Genomic DNA, 16,199 nt, shown 5'->3' with positions numbered 1-16,199 from the left:
TGCACTAAAAAACAAATAAGAGGAACTTTGCGGGAAACACAACTCCAAATGACATGAATAAATCCTTGTCCACGCTGGTAAGGTTCAAAGGTGGATGTAGAAACTGTGTTGCCTCACATTTAGTTTTTAAGAAAGATTTTTAATTCTAAGCATTGTTCTTTTATCTTTTTTTTCCTCCGAAGAGTTTTTGCGGCGCTAGTGGCTCGTATTTTTTGCTACAGTAGGCAGACAGGAAAGAGGGCGAGGACATGCGGCAAAGGTCGCCGGGACCGGGAGTCGAACCCTCGACGTCCACGTCGAGGACTAAGGCCTCCAAACGTGGGGCGCGCTAACCCCCTGCGCCACCACAGCTCGCTTCTTTTATCTGTACATATTGTTCTATTATATTGCAAATGCTCATCACTTGGTCATCAGGCGTTGAGTTGAGTAATCATGAGGAAATTACATCTAAATTAGATTACTCTTTTCCTCATTGTAATTAATTGGCATTAGATTAGAGCCAGTGGGACATATTCACGCATTGACAGACATCCTGCCACACATGAAGACTTTCGATTTCAAGAAACCATTTCCTATGGATTATGGCTCTAAATGACTAATTTCTTCTCCCAGACCCAATACCTTCTACTGCATCCTCGTTTATTACCTCACAGAACGGCCTGCTTTACACACAGGGACAGCGCAGGAGATTAGATTTGTTTAATGCCTCTGTATAATCATTAAACAGAAAACAACACTTGGATTATTGGATTATACTTCAGTGTCTGTCCCATTGTGCTCTCCGTATGCTTCAGGGAGTATAAATAACCAAAAGGGAACAGATTTTTTTTTTTTTTGTTCACGTTGATGATTTGGTCATTGTTATTTAACCATAAGCTCCAAGTCTTTGAGGTTGGAATGCCTCCTATAGCCTTAATCGTTAGCTCCCTGCTAAGAGTCTCCATCGGATTCATGTCGACACGCTGGCTGGGCCACCAGGAGGCGGTAATATTCCCTCCAGTCAGAACAAACATGTTGGGATCACTTTACATCTATGCCTGACAGAAGTATTTCTTCACAAATGCTTACTGTAATCTAAAAAATGGATGCATCCGTTCACCAACATTTTTTCATTTTCATTTAGATTCGTTCCTTTCTGTGTAGTCGTCACATCAGAGAAAATTTGACCTTAAACAGCTTTTGATGGGTCCATCTGCATTAGCATCAATTGCAGTCATAGACCACACACAGTTATTAAGAGCCACAAAAGTTATTGATTTGCACAGAAGTTTGTTTTTACCCGACATGATATAAAGTGAAATAGAAATAACACCTCCCTTACTGCCAGTTCAACGAATCTGAAGTTAAAGCTGACTCTTTGACTCTGGCAGTGCGGTGAGTGCATCTGGCTCTGACAGCATCACACACACACACACACACACACACACACACACACACACACACACACACACACACGCCTACACCCGTGCACACACACACAGCCCTGAACACTCGGCTGTCTTTCAGAGCCTTCCACACTCAGTCTCCCAGTGGTCCAAATTTAACAGGACTCCGGCGGTAAAGACACCACAGTGGGTCTTTCATGTCCAACACCCTTCCTTGGTTACTGTTGCTATGCATGGCGGCTCGTTGCCGTCACCGATGCATCCAATAGGCATGTCGGCGCGGCCGGGGGAGTCTAAAAACAGCATTCTATATTACAGCATATAATGAGAGAGGCTTCATCAGTGTTCTCTCCAAATGTCAGAGCAGCTTTAATGAACCACGCACACACACACACACGCACATACACTGAAGCTGTGTGCATGCTATCTCAATGTGTGAGGCTCATTGTTGGTGTTTTCTGTAATCCCACCCATCCTTATTCCTTATCTATGATTATATATTTGTTTCTTCATGCAGCATCTGCCTTATCTTGTTACTTTCATGGTCACCATAAAAAAAAAGAATTCTGTTTTTCCACTTGAAAAAAAAGTTCTGCACATCTGTTCACTAGTTACAAATTTGCTGTGTTTTTTTGTTGTTGTTTTTGCCTCTTTCGGTATTATTATGAAGACCGGATACATTAAGGGTTCTGCTGAACACAGAGACCCAGAAAATCCCTTCTCCAGATAATCTTAGACACTCGAAAGGCATTGAACCTTCGCTACTCCAGGATGTGTCTGTGCGGGTTTGATGTTAATACCAGCGAGTCAGTTCACATGCAGGGCAGGAGAAAATACGTTGAATTATTTACGGCGAGTGATGAGCAGATGACAAATAGATCGGAGCCCAGTAGTAAAGATGGACGGAAGCAGAAAAACTAAAAGAAAAAACAGGACACAATGGAGAAGCAGGTAAAGAAAAAAAAAAGAGAGAGAGAAGTATTTAATGGAAGGAAGCAGAAGGAAGAGTTTGTTGCCAGAACAGACAGAGAAAGCAGAAAGCAGGCTGACGATTAAGAGTTGTGGAGAGGACAATACAACCTAAGAGAAAGAGACAGAGTAAGAGGAAAGGCTTATGAGTGAACATGCCGGCCAGGGCTCTTGGTGCATTGCAGAAGGCATTGCCATGGAAACGAATGGGGGGAAAGCGCAGGCGAGGAGGAGGGGATTAAATAGGAAGGAAGAGATCACTGCTTCACACTGTTGAAGCTGGGAGGGAGGGGGCTCTGATGGGAAAGGAGGGGCATGCAGACAAATAACGGGATATGAAGTTTAGATGAATAGCCTCTTAATACTTTACCACTAAGAATGTTTCAGAGTGGTGTATAAATTCATATTCAACAATCCTTTGTCCGATCAGAAACACACTTGGTTGCAATCATAAAACAGACTTTTACGATGATGATGATGATGATCAATCAATAAAACAGTTTATTTACAATTTAATTCTTCGTTTTAGCTGTCAGTGATGCAACCATGTTTCACCAAGATGACGTTAAAGGTTTTCTAACATATTTCTGCTTACATTATATGCCCTGAAAGAAGACTGAAGTTATTGTGTAAAAGTCGAAAGAGAAAGACGGGAAAAGGAGCAAATTTGCAAATCAACTTACAGCAGATGGGCAAAGTTAAGCCCAAATGTACTTCAGAGTGAAACTGCTTACCCCTCGGCGACTGGCTGCTGCCAACAAAAAGTAACGGTGATTCTCCCAATAAATTTTACTAATAGTCAAGTTCAGGGTCTCTAGCTCCAAGTAAAAAAATAAAAAAAAACACTGCTTGAGGTTATAATAAATATTTTTGGAATGCAAAAACATATTGACTTTTTTTTTTTTACTTTTTTGGACAATAAAAACGAATCTGGAAAAGGTTTCTAATAGGTTCAGTGCTTTGGAAAAGCATTAAAAGCATTAATACACCTTGAACTTTTTCACACTTTGACACATCACAACCACAAATGTCAGTGAAGTTTAGTAGGGTAAAGGTTTTAGGTTATAGACCAACATAATGTTTCCCTCCAGAGTTCAATTCAATTCAAAAATACTTTATGGAACCTAAGGAAAAACAAATGCTGTTGAATTCAATTTTTCTCAATGGGTTGTTGTAGATGGTGATGGCTATCGGCAATATGCAGCAGTCGGTTTTACAGCAGATCTGAGGAAGCCTCCAATGGAAGACACTCTGTTGTTGTAAGAGAATGCTCAGAGTTGTCCATAATGTTCTTCGTTTTATGAAAAATCGTTCTTTGCACAATCATCGTCAGAGGAGCAGAACCAACTTTCTTCATCCGCTTAAGTTTTTTGTAAGTCACTAACTGATGCTGCTGCCCCAACAGATGATGATAGAGGAGATTACACTGCAAGAGAGATTTATAGAAAATATTCAGCATCTTGCTGCAAACATTGAAAAACGTAAGTACTTCAAAACGTACTTAAGTCTAAACTTGTGTGTTTAGTCTAAACTGCTCAGGCAATCACTAAGATATTTATACTCCTCTACCTCCCATGATGGAAACAGTGTTTGACCTGTCTACTTTAAGGTCACATTCAAGGAAAGATGGTTGGGAGAGTGCAGTCTATCAATCATCTGTGGTGCTCAGGTGCTGCCGATGTGCTACCTTTAAGTTGCACAAACTGTGGTCTGTTTGTCAGGTAATCACTAATCAGTGAGCCAGGTGATAGAGACATCCACCTGTGTCTTCTGGGGTTTGTCACTAAGTAAATCAGACTGAAGACACTTCAACTTTCTCCAGGGTCAGACTGAGGTTAAAGAGGTGCTGCAGAGTCCCGTTGAGTTGCATCATTTGTCTCCATCTGGTTTCCCTTTGTCTTCCCAGTTCTTCTTGTAGGAAAGCATCCTCGCAGTAAAACATGGCGACAGTAGCATCATGCAGTGGGATTCCTAACTGTGAGATTCTTGGTTGGTTTGCAATGTTGCAACATTTCTTCGGTTTTCGGATCATAGAGTGCTCTGTGTAATCTTAAAATGTTAAGATTGAGTTACCAACAACAGCATTTAGGTGACTTTTGAAAGGATTTGCGCATTTAAAAAAATCTTTATTTATTAGTAACGAAGTGACGGGGGCTGAGTACAAACGCATGCTACACTTTTCAGGTTTTTGTTTGTAAACTATACAGCTCTCCTTCCACTTTGTGTTTGTCGGTAACATAAAATAATAATAAAATGTATTAACATTTGTTGTAGCATGATCAAAATGTAATTAAGATCAAGGACTATTAATACATTTGCAACAATTTGCATGTTGTGGAATAACAAATTGATATTTTATGATGCCCCAACATTTTTTTTTATGTCTGGGCTTTCATTATCAACTCATATAAGATGCTAAGACTTGTTGCCTTCTAACCACGTCTTGAATAACAACTCTTAGCGCTTAATTATACCGGTGTGATTTGATTGTGAGCCTCGTTGCTGTGAGGAGTCTAGTTAAAGTGCCAGGGAGCTAAATAAGTGTTGCCTCAATAACATAATAATAATAATAATAATAATAACAAAAAAAGTGACGAGATGAGCCGGTTGTCTCGGGTGGCATTGTCTGGGTCCAGATCCGAGGGCGAGGTTGTCATGGCAGCAGAAGTGCTCATGGAGTTTGTCTAGGTGTCATGCTATTAAGACACACACCCACACACACCCCTATACACGTGGCTATTGGAAATATCCTTGACTGCAGGATTATAAATAGAAAGCATCAGAGGACAGTCACCCCCCGTGGGACTCCGTCCTTCTCATCGTCGTTCTCCCTCCTCTCTTCATCGGTGCCACTCCTCGTCGTTGACTCGAGCCCCTTCCACCCTCACCACCCCCCGATCCCTGAAGTCTCATCGAGGGGCTCTGTTTGCCTTTGTTTATCTCCATGGCGATAGTGACGATGCTGGGTGTCGGTGGTTGTCATGGCGATGAGACGGGCATGGCAGGGGTGCTTAATGAGACTGGAGTTGCTCGGGCTAATGAGGTGGGACGGCTGTGGCTGGGTGTGTTCTTCGACTGCGACAACAGGCAAACGGCTTGTTAAGGGTCCTTCTTTATACGTAACTTCTCTGCGTTTTCTGAGCTGTCTGGGCTCCTATAGAGTACCACGTTCTGCCTGCACCACGGCTGCAAGCCTAACAAGCTGCACGGAGCCAGAGTTTATCCGGTTGATCACATTTTGTTCATGCTGTCATAACAAGTGGATTGACGCGGCATTAGCAAGTTGAAAAGGGACGGAAAATCTTTGAGCTAAAACGTAAACTAAGACAGAAGATCCTGCCGTGTTTCTGATTTGTTGCCCTGCAGCCGAGAGCGCTCACACGTGAACACTGACAGTAAATATGGCATGGAATATAGCTGCGCAGGTCACCAAATATTATTGCCATGCTCCTCTGTGGGTGTGCTTTGTCTTCCTCGCAGCAATATGTCTTTTGAAAAAAGTTAATATTTCTGATGCCTGATTCCTTGTCAAGAAGTATCCTTCTTGGGATTTCTCTAATCTAAACCATACCTAAATAGAATTGTAAAGGTGTTTTAAGAAGTCCAGGTATTAGAGCGATGCTCCAGATTCACTGTTCTTTGTAGGACAAAAGATCAGTGTCTTCAAAGTTGGTTGATGTATACATGATGCGGTCACTGTCTTGTTGCATAGATTAAGTCTTCCATAAAAGTTTTCTGTTGTAAGAATATTCACCCCTAGTACTCCTTGGCATGACTGTGCAAAATGTACGGGAGCAGCGATGTGGAATGGGTACAAGAGTCAGAGAATTCATATTACTGGAGTTAGCCCAGTTTGCAGATTTTTCGTCATCAGGAACAAAAATAGTCCAGGGGAGATTTAAACCGGAACCCTGTTGTAAGTTGAAAGTTTTTCATGATGCAGTTGAAATACAAATGTGCGATTTCTGTTGTCATCCTTCTCCTTGGCCAGACTTCTTGAGTGCATGAATAAGACTTGTTCTATTTCTTGAGGTTTCCACCTGAACTGTGGATATTTGCAGCTCCTCTAAAGTCACAGTGGCTCCACTGACTAATGGCCTTCCGGCCCAGCTTGTGGGTTTAGGCGGAAAGCTGCGTTTATATCACTCACCCCAAACGCTGCGTATTGTGCTTGGTTGCTAGTGGGACTATCTGTGAAAACCTCTTTACCGCTTGAAAACTTATTGCCTTCAGTCACCAGAGCAGCTGCCAAATGACCTGTGCGTGTGTTTAAAATGGAGTGTAGTATTATCTGAAAAGTGGAGAGAACTCTTTTCAACAGAGCAGGGACATCCCAAAGGATATTAGGTAAGATTGGCTCCTCGCCTGAGTGAGCTTGCTTCAAAACAAATAGCGCAGAAACGGCCGTTCTCAAGGTGAATTTAAATTCCTCCTCAGTGGAAAGGATTTGATTTTGAAAAGGCAGAAAATAGAGTTCTATGATCACATATTCTCATTTGGTTTGGGATGCGTGTGTGTAAGGGTTTTTTTTGTTTTTTCTTTAGATGGCGGAATGAAGAAGCTCCGCAGTACAATCCGAAGGAGCACAGAGACTGGCATAGCAGTGGAGATGAGGAACCGGGTGACGCGGCAGGGCAGCAAAGACTCCACCGATGGCAGCACCAACTCCAACAGCTCCGAAGGAACGTATGTGTCCGAGCGGTGATCTCAACATCCGTCCATCCGTGATTGTCTGACAGTCCATCGTAATCTCTGTTGTTCTTTTTTAGGTTTGTCTTCCCTACCACTCGCCTGGGGCCTGAGAGTCAGTTCAGCGACTTTCTTGATGGCCTTGGCCCCGCCCAGATCGTAGGACGGCAAACACTAGCCACACCCCCCATGGGTAAGGCTCTAGTAAAACCCACATTTTGCAGGAGATATCCACTGTGGCAGGTTGCACAAATATTCTGCATGCAATATCTATAAAATACTTGCAAAGAGAGAGCGTGGGATTAATCATATAAGATTAACCCTAAAATATAGAAATGGAGGCATGTTTCATTTGACTTTGCTATTGGACTTAAATGGTCCAGAGAGATCTCTATTATTATTATTATTATTATTATTATTATTATTATTATTATTATTATTATTATTATTATTATTATTATTATTATTATTTAACATTTATAATTTTTAGATGGTGGAAGGAAGAGGCAGAGAAATCTGGTTCTGTTTTGGGTACATTTTAGCTAGATAAATGTTTTATTATGAAGAAAGTTGACTTTAAACCCAGTTAAAAAAAGGTTCTTCCTTATGTTACAGTTCTTTGGAAGAAATAGGTCTTAGTTAAATCTGCAAGTCAGAGATTGAATAAAATGTGAAATTTGACTTTTAAAACATGCATTTTTTTCTGTTACATGTAAACAAATGCATGTTAATTTTTGTCAGTTTTCCGTTTGCAAATATGTATGTGCTTCTTTATACTCACAAATGTTTTTGATGTAAACAAAAAAAAAAAACAAAAAAAAAACACAGCAGGCTGCTCCCTCTAACTTGATGGTTAAACACAATCCACCAGGTCTTTGTCGCCCTCTACTGTTGCACCCCGTCTTCTGCAGTTTTAAGATGAATTTTTAATTCCATGTCTAAAGTGCATCCATTTATTTGCTGCTGGTTTGTTCCCTCCCTTTAGGGGACGTCCATGTAGCCATGGTAGACAGAGGAGGGCAGCTGGAGGTGGAAGTGAACCAGGCCAGAGGGTTGACCCCAAAACCAGGCTCCAAGAACATACCAGGTACTGACGCCACCGGCTACATGTGCAACAGCTGTCCATACAGAAGGCTCACTACAAATCATGTCTCTTAGCAACCTACGTGAAGGTGTATGTCCTGGAGAACGGCATGTGCTTGGCCAAGAAGAAAACCAAAGTAGTAAAGAAGACTCTGGATCCCACCTACCAGCAGGCTTTGTTGTTTGATGAAAGTCCTCAGGGCAAAGTCCTACAGGTAACTGGTCTATGGTTTTCTGATTTTCTTTTATTCACAACACAATCAGATGAAAAAACTTAAGTTATTATGCTGAAAATTCCCTGTGTGTGTGTGTGTGTGTGTGCGTGTGTGTGTGTGTGTGTGTGTGTGTGTGTGTGTGTGTGTGTGTGTGTGCGTGTGTGTGTGTGTGTGTGCCACCATTTCAAAGCAGAATATCTCAAGCTGTCTCCTTGAGATATTTACAGTATATAATAAGCACATATTAAAATGTGCTTATTAGATAATCTTAGTTACAATTTTTTTGCACTGTTGCTTGCATCAATGGCTCTAGTCAGTAAATATTTCTGAATTAGAGATTTAAGTAAAGCAAATAGTGGGTTAAGATCATCTTTACCCTAGATTAAGAGCATCCTATGGAGGTCTCTAGGATCTCCATGACCCTTTTAACCAAACTGGAAAACTGTTGCACTCTATCCACTCATCACATTCTGTTTTCACTGCTGGTCTCCTTCCACTATAATCCTGCTATAATGAAGCATCTGTGCTAAGATGCTTCCTCAAAATATTTTGAATTTCCCATTAAATATGTTGCAGCTCAACCATCAGTTTCAGCCATACTTTAGAGGTGTTAACATTATCAGTGCATTGTCATCAACTTATTATACCCAGTCCATCTGTACAAGATGCCTGATGAAGGATTTTTATTCTTTTTGGAGACAGTTTATTGTTTGATTATATATTCAACTTGCAAGATAGCACTGCTGCTAGGACCCAGATACTGTATTTGCCCCCGTATTATTGAGCAACCTTGATTTAGCTATGGAAATCTTTCAAAGTCTCACACGTCCAATAAATGAAGACATGTCAGAAGGATCTCTCCAACAACTACCAGCTACATTCCGGCTGATTTTTAACGCCATGGCGGAGTCTTAATTTTGTGTGAAGGAGGTCCAACTCAAAACGTACATCTAATATTTTAAAATGTAAGACAAAATATAATTTCTTGTAGATAAAGATGCTTGAGTTTTTTCTATTTGTATTAAAAAAATGCAATTAAAGAGCCTCAATTTACACTTGGAAAAATAACATTTTGGCCCATTATTTTAATGAAAGATATGCAGACATGAAGTTTACTTACATCTATTCCCCATAGCTCTTGGGCGCACGAAGATGTCACTTACAGCGCTTTGTTTTACTGTTATTTCTCCTCCAGGTAATAGTGTGGGGGGATTACGGACGTATGGACCACAAGTGCTTCATGGGAATGGCTCAGATCCTCCTGGAGGACCTGGACCTGTCTGCCACCGTCGGCGGCTGGTATAAGCTGTTTCCTACCTCCTCTCTGGCAGATCCCAGCATCGGACCCCTCACCAGACGCCTCTCCCAGTCTTCCCTGGAGAGTGCCACCAGCCCCACGTGCACCTAGACACCCAGCAGATGTCCCGCAGAGCGCAGACACCGGCACGCGTACTGTATATACACGACGACTGTACCTGAAGCGCGTTCCAGATAGGCATACACCGTTCAGCGGCACATCCCGGGTTCCATACGCATCGACGGCCACACATTCCTCCATCGTCCATCACGATTCACCCGCCAAACCTAACCCGACGTAGACACAAGCGACGTGAACATGTAGCGATTTTCATTTCACGACAGCCACCGCACCAGGCGCCACGTCCCGCATCCCGAAGTCGTCAAACCTCCGCGGCGCGTCTCATCCCGGGGCCATCCCGATCGATGCCAGTTTCTAATCTCTCTATGCCAAACTAAGAAAAAACACTTTATTTTTTAAAACCAAAGCAATTGTTATTGTTGTTCTTATTATTCCTATAAGTAGTAGGTGAAACTAGTATACAATATAAAGTATGGATATGTAGCAGAGTCAATGACTTAGATGTAATGCAAAAAAAAAGGAAAAAAAAAAGATATATTCTACATACACACACAGAGAAGTTAGGAGCGGGTTGTCAAACACACAGACCTGGCTCGGATGTTCACATAATGGCTGTTATGTGAGGTAGCAACACTGCTATATTCTATGATTTTCAGGGGGCAGAGTTTATACATGAATATCTAAATATATACGAAATAGATAGCTAAATACTTATTTGTCTTTCTATATGTATCGGCTGCATTCTGCATGTTTGCTTGCGAGACATTTTGGAGTGCTTCAAAGTCTTTTTATTTAGCTTGCCTTGAGCAATGTAAACAGTGCCACTGCTCTTATTTTTGCTGATATGCCCCGACGAAAAGGAGCGCCGAGTTAGGGCAAAGGACGTGACTGTCATCGCTGTTTGCAGAAGAAGAAAATGGATTAGCCACACACTCGCTGCTGACTTTACAGTCCCTTCCTTCACCTTTGGTGTGTATGAACCACTTCTGCATCGGGGTTGGAGTTGGGGTTGGGGTTGAGGGAGGGGTGTTCTCACATGGTTGGACTGCCGCTTCATTTCCTTTGTTTTGATGTCCTGAATTCTTCTTCCTGCTCAATGAGATGGGAAGCATCAGCAGCAGCCCTTTTCATTTGTCCCTCTGAACCTGCTGTAAATATGTAAACCTGTATATAATTTCAAAGGACTTTTTTTTCTATTTTCTTTTTTTTTGGACATTACAATAGCATTATAGGTGCAGCCACAAATATTAAAATAACATTGACAAGTAAACGCATTTCTTCAGTTCAGTTCAAAAAGTGAAAGTCATATATTGTGTAAAAAAGTTTTTATCACACTTTTTCCTTCCACTAAACCTTTCATTAATATGCAGCTGACTTGACAGTTGTTCACCAGTGTTAACCAAGATAGATTAGTTCATAACATTATATCTCAGATATTAAATTAGGAACATTAATATTACTAAACTTTTTTATTTATTGATCTTTAAATAAAATAAATGAGTTATAATATTCTCACATTATAAGTTTGGATTTTCATTAGTTGTAAAGTATTACTGTCACAATTAATGTAATGAGTCGACAGTATCCAATGTATGATTTTCACTTTTGAAGTGAATTAATAAAAATAATAAACTGATGATATTCTTATTTACTGGCACAAACATTTACTTTACTAGCACTTACAGTAACTAGCCTTGTTCTGGTAGTAGAACTTGTTTCAGGTGCAATATGTTACTAACACAACCTTCAGCATTCCTGTTTTATATTTCCTGTTTGTCAGTATGTTTATGTTTTTTGGATAGCACTTTATTGTCAATTTTTTTGTATTACGTTTCAATTTTAAGTCCAGGCGGTGGTGAACCACCTCTATTTTTCTGTATTATATGATGACAATTACTATTAGTAATATTATTATCAATGTTGTCACATAAGTACTGGAGTTTAAATACTCGGAAGTTCATTGCACATTTCCAAATCTTTGAATTTCAGCAGAGTGTATTTTGTATTGAAATTATGGAGACGCACTGGAGCGGCTGAGACTGGTTCTGGTTTTAGACTTGCATCTAAGCACTTATCTATAATATTTAAGTCCAAAATAATTTTTTTGTTCACCTTGGACTCTATAAAAAAAATCATTACATAAGGAAAGTTAGAAGATTTGTCACAAAAGTCAAATTGCTTAAAATTGCTGATTTTTTTTTTTTTTTTGTTGCAAAAAGATATTACTTTTCTCAGTTCATGCAACACGATAGTAGGCATGGGCCGGGATTAAAAACATAAAGGAAAATCGCACAATTAAATTATTCAAATTTTCCTCACTGCATAATCAAAAATATAGACAACACAAATCTAGAATGTGATCTTGAATTCTTGGACGTTACACAACAAATGTAAGTTATTTTTGAACTCTGGCACTCTCTCTGGCTTCTCTTTAGAACGACTCTAAACTGTGTAGACAATTTGAGGAATTAACCTTTTTTTTTCTCTACGATTTAGATTCACTTCCTGTTTAAAAAGTCGTCATGCCTTGGAACCAGAAATCGGCCCATGCCTACCATCTCATGCTACATTGAACTTTCTGAGTCAAACAGATTTGGGGGAGGAAAGGGCAAAATGGGACCTATCAGCTGTTCTAGTTGAGCGTGCAATGTTTGAGTTTTCACCATCAGCAAAGGAGCGAAAGGCCGAAGCAAACCGCTGGGGTTTCTGAGGTTCCTTCAGGATGGCGAACGTTTTAAAGAGTCACTTTATTTGCTTGTTATAATTAAGAATATTCTTAAGCCAACCTTGTATGTAGATGGATTTCACCTGAGCGTTAACACTGTTAACCTCTAAGGCCTTTATGTTGATAAATTTCATTTTGGTTTCGTTGTTGTCTGTCATCAAAGAGCTTCTTCTTCTCGTCATCTTTCACCTTAAAAGGGGAAAAATTGATGAGCTGGGTCTTCTCAGCGTCTGTTTTAACCTTTTTTGAACTTCAGATACATTTCTCTCTGACATTTTCAGATCATATGGATGTTTTAACCCTGCTAGTAATGTGCTTACACCTCTATTTTAGAAGTAGCTTCAAATCAGGGCTCTATTTTCAAGCTATTTCTTGTTAGATTGCAACTGGTTATGGTACCGTTTCTAAGGTAATCTGGATCTTACATTGTTTGTATGTGATTTTCCTGGATAGCTGGCATGATGTACGAAAACATATGAGAGTACTTTCCATCTGCACACATGCTTTGAGTATGAAAAAGAAAACCACATCTAAAATTGATCTCTCTTTCTCTTATTTATACTTACGAAGGTCATATTTTTTGCAGTGATTCCATGATTTAAATATGTCGAACTGTGCTGCTTTTGCTCTGCCATGCCAACTGAATGAAAGTAACTATGGGTTTTGTAAATGTCTGTCAAAACAGAAAACAATGGATTTCTGCAACCAAAAGAAATGATTAGAATGTGCCCTTCCTTTAAAGTGCAGCATCTTTGTGTAAGCTTTATTGAACAAGTGCATTCGATGTACTTGCGTGTTGCATCATGCGTTGCAGGCCAGTGAGTGATGTTATCTAGATGATGACTGTTGAATTGTTAGAAATCTGAGAAAGGTCCTCCAAACTTTTCCCAGCTTTCATGATCCATGTACAAGGGATTTTAAACTGCATAATACGGATTTCTAATTTAAATGTGAAACAATGATGTGAGTAAATATAAAATGCAGGCTCCAAGCGATGAGTTCATTGTAAAAAAAGCTATTCAAAGTCATTTGACCCTGCGCACAAAAATAAGTCTAACTCTAATGAAAAAAGGTTTTTTTTTATTTACTTTTTTTTTTTTTACGTGACAAAAAAAAATGCTAAATTGGAGGCAATTACTTTTTTATAGCACTGTACTGTCTTTTTAAAGTGTGGAAAAGCTGAAGCCTGGAGGAGTTTTGTGGAGCTAAAATCTAGAAAGATCTTTCTGTCTGTTGTCAAGGCAGAGTCATAGATCAGGACTGAGTGGGAAACATGTTCGCTCCCGGTCCGTTTTGGTCCGCTGGCTTGAATTTCACATTGATTGTAAATCCGTGGAGGTTCAGAATGTCAAATCCACTTGCTTCACCTTGTGCATAATTGCGTCATGTTCATCTTTGCCCGTGTTGAGCACTGCGTTTAAAACGTATTTTATTTTTGTAAGGACAGAGATTTTATTGAGAGCAGGAGTCGGAAAGGCGGGGTTGGGCAAAACCTGCCTTTAGGTTTTTGCAAAAAACAAAAAACAAAACGAGGGCTTGATCAGTTTACAATGGCCTTATTTTGTGTGGGAGACGTTGCTTTGCTATAGTAGCACACACAAGTGAAAGTTTTTTGTATAAAAAAAAAATAATAAAAAAATTTATTTTGCTTGAAATAATGTACCGAAGTTCTATATGCGTATAGTTTTTTTGAATGTATTTCTAATTTGTGCACTTTTTTTGTCATCCTGTTTGCTATATTGTCTATCTGAAGAACTTTACAGCCCCCTCTCTTCTACTGTACTGTATTATCTACGTCTTTATTATTTGTATCACGAGAAAGGAGCATGAATTCTGTCTGGCAAAAGGCATTTTGATTCATGTAAGTCGCCACAATGACTGTTGAGCTGAAATGATTGCTCCCTTTGCACCCTCTGCATCCTGTCCCTGCAATGTCCCCACTTTATCAAACTCATACTTTTGAATAAGGTAATATTTGCTGCACGGTGTTTTCATGACAGTTTTTTTTTTTTTTTTGTCTGATTCTGCAAGGCACAGTGAAGGGGTTTCCATTAGGCAACTCACACATATGCAAGAGAGTTGTCTAAATGCTGTACCTTTACGTAGCAAGGCTTCGGCCTTATGTTTTCCTCGATACGTCTTCAGGCAATAACCATTTAGCTGTAGCCTGTTTCTCAGTTATCAGAGCTGGTCCTGTGGTTACTGCGCCACCACAAATAAAATACATTTGAACCACTTTTTGAGCACTGAAAGTAAGTATAGTCAATCTAGCATGCTCTGCATTGTGAATACACGTTAGGATGGCTTTCATGAAAAACGAGGTTCGTTTTGTCTTTGAGCTAGTACGCATTCCATATACCGCTAACACCTAATGGCACCACTGGTGAAGATGTGGAAAAATACTTAAATTAATTCAATAAAATCCTGTTATACAGCCGACGCAAAATGTCACAGTAGACATTTTTAAGCTGGTCAGTCTCTAGGAACCTTTAGTTAGTAGTCTCTGTTGTCATGGGGTATAAATATCCCAGGACACTGATAAGGATGGGTGGAGAACTGTAATGAAGGTAGAACTGCAACAAAGAATTGCACTTTGGGGCCATAAAGCCTCCATATTAGCTACAAAGTCGTGTCTTTCCCACCATCACATTCATAAACTTGTGTAGTTTGTGTGTTCACACTCATATTTTTTTCATTTTGAGACGGAGCTCTGCCAGCTGAAGATGACTTTCAGGTATTTCACACATCTTCAGCAGGAGTCCCATTATGTGTGGAAGGTGCTTGAGTAGCAACTATCAACATGAACGGGACAGGCATCACCCCTGAGCTTTTATTTATTTTTTATTTTTTGGCAAGTTTAAGAGTTGGTGCTGCTGGATCATTTTCCTCTGTTGTCTATAACCATTAGCTACCACAGCACAAGCTTTGCTAGCCACATTTTCTTATTAATGATTTTTGTCTGCCAGGCTATTACATGGCCCAGGTGTCTCTCAACCCTTCATCTCGCCAAGCCCCTAAAAGCACAGAACACAACCTGAACTAACAGCTCCAAGAGTCAAAATTACATCAGTATTCAGATTTATTTTTGTTGGAATCTGTAATATTCCTAGCAGATCTAGATGTAAAACGTATAAAGATTGAACAACTCTTTCGTGGTTGTCTTCGGCGTTCCCATCCGAGGAATGCCAGCAGCGCAACAGGGTCGGAGACAAAAGTACCGGGCCATGATAACGTGTGTGAGGGTTTGCGGTTGAGAGGAACAAAAAGGGAGCTGTAATTTTATACCTGTGCTTTGTAAATGTTTTCTATGTGCAGTATTTGATAATGTAAAACTGGTATTTTTGTGGTTTGTACGCTGCAAAATTGATTACTTAAGGTGCACGTAGTTTTGTAATAAAAAAGAAAAAAACAATAGAGCCAAACTGAGAGGGGGGGGGATTGAAAACAATTTGGGAGTCCGAAGCCTGTATTTGCATGCCCTTTGACATCTGAACGCTGAAATAAATAAAGTTCATTTGAATCACTATTTGTGTATATCTGTTGTTTTTTTTTTTCCTTTTTTGAGGCCTCAATGCTGCGAAGATCGTTGTCGGCGTTTCTGGTCACCAGAGGGCAGCAAAATCAAAGTTCACACAACACAAGTTTATGGTCATAATGTTTCTTTTACAAAAAATGTTTTAATTTTATGTATGTTTTCTTTATGCAAACGTTTAAGAAACTGCTTGTAAAAAGAATTTATTTAAGCAATATTATGT

The 16,199-nt window shown here is 39.9% G+C and overlaps 1 protein-coding gene across 1 annotated transcript in view; it reads left to right on the top strand.

Moving 5' to 3' along the window:
- rims3 (regulating synaptic membrane exocytosis 3) overlaps nucleotides 1-15,970 on the top strand; it is a 44,707-nt gene extending 28,737 nt beyond the window's left edge. Inside the window, exons 3-7 of the mRNA XM_005804761.3 lie at nucleotides 6,899-7,040; nucleotides 7,124-7,236; nucleotides 8,029-8,130; nucleotides 8,202-8,341; nucleotides 9,537-15,970. Of these exons, the coding sequence (XP_005804818.2) occupies nucleotides 6,899-7,040; nucleotides 7,124-7,236; nucleotides 8,029-8,130; nucleotides 8,202-8,341; nucleotides 9,537-9,749 (710 nt within the window). The 3' untranslated portion in view covers nucleotides 9,750-15,970. The remainder of the gene's footprint in view (nucleotides 1-6,898; nucleotides 7,041-7,123; nucleotides 7,237-8,028; nucleotides 8,131-8,201; nucleotides 8,342-9,536) is intronic.
- Nucleotides 15,971-16,199: the final 229 nt, after the last annotated feature.

Source organism: Xiphophorus maculatus, chromosome 13 (assembly GCF_002775205.1).
Source record: "Xiphophorus maculatus strain JP 163 A chromosome 13, X_maculatus-5.0-male, whole genome shotgun sequence".
In the NCBI taxonomy this organism is placed as follows: domain Eukaryota; kingdom Metazoa; phylum Chordata; class Actinopteri; order Cyprinodontiformes; family Poeciliidae; genus Xiphophorus; species Xiphophorus maculatus.
This window is presented reverse-complemented; position numbering and strand designations above follow the sequence as displayed.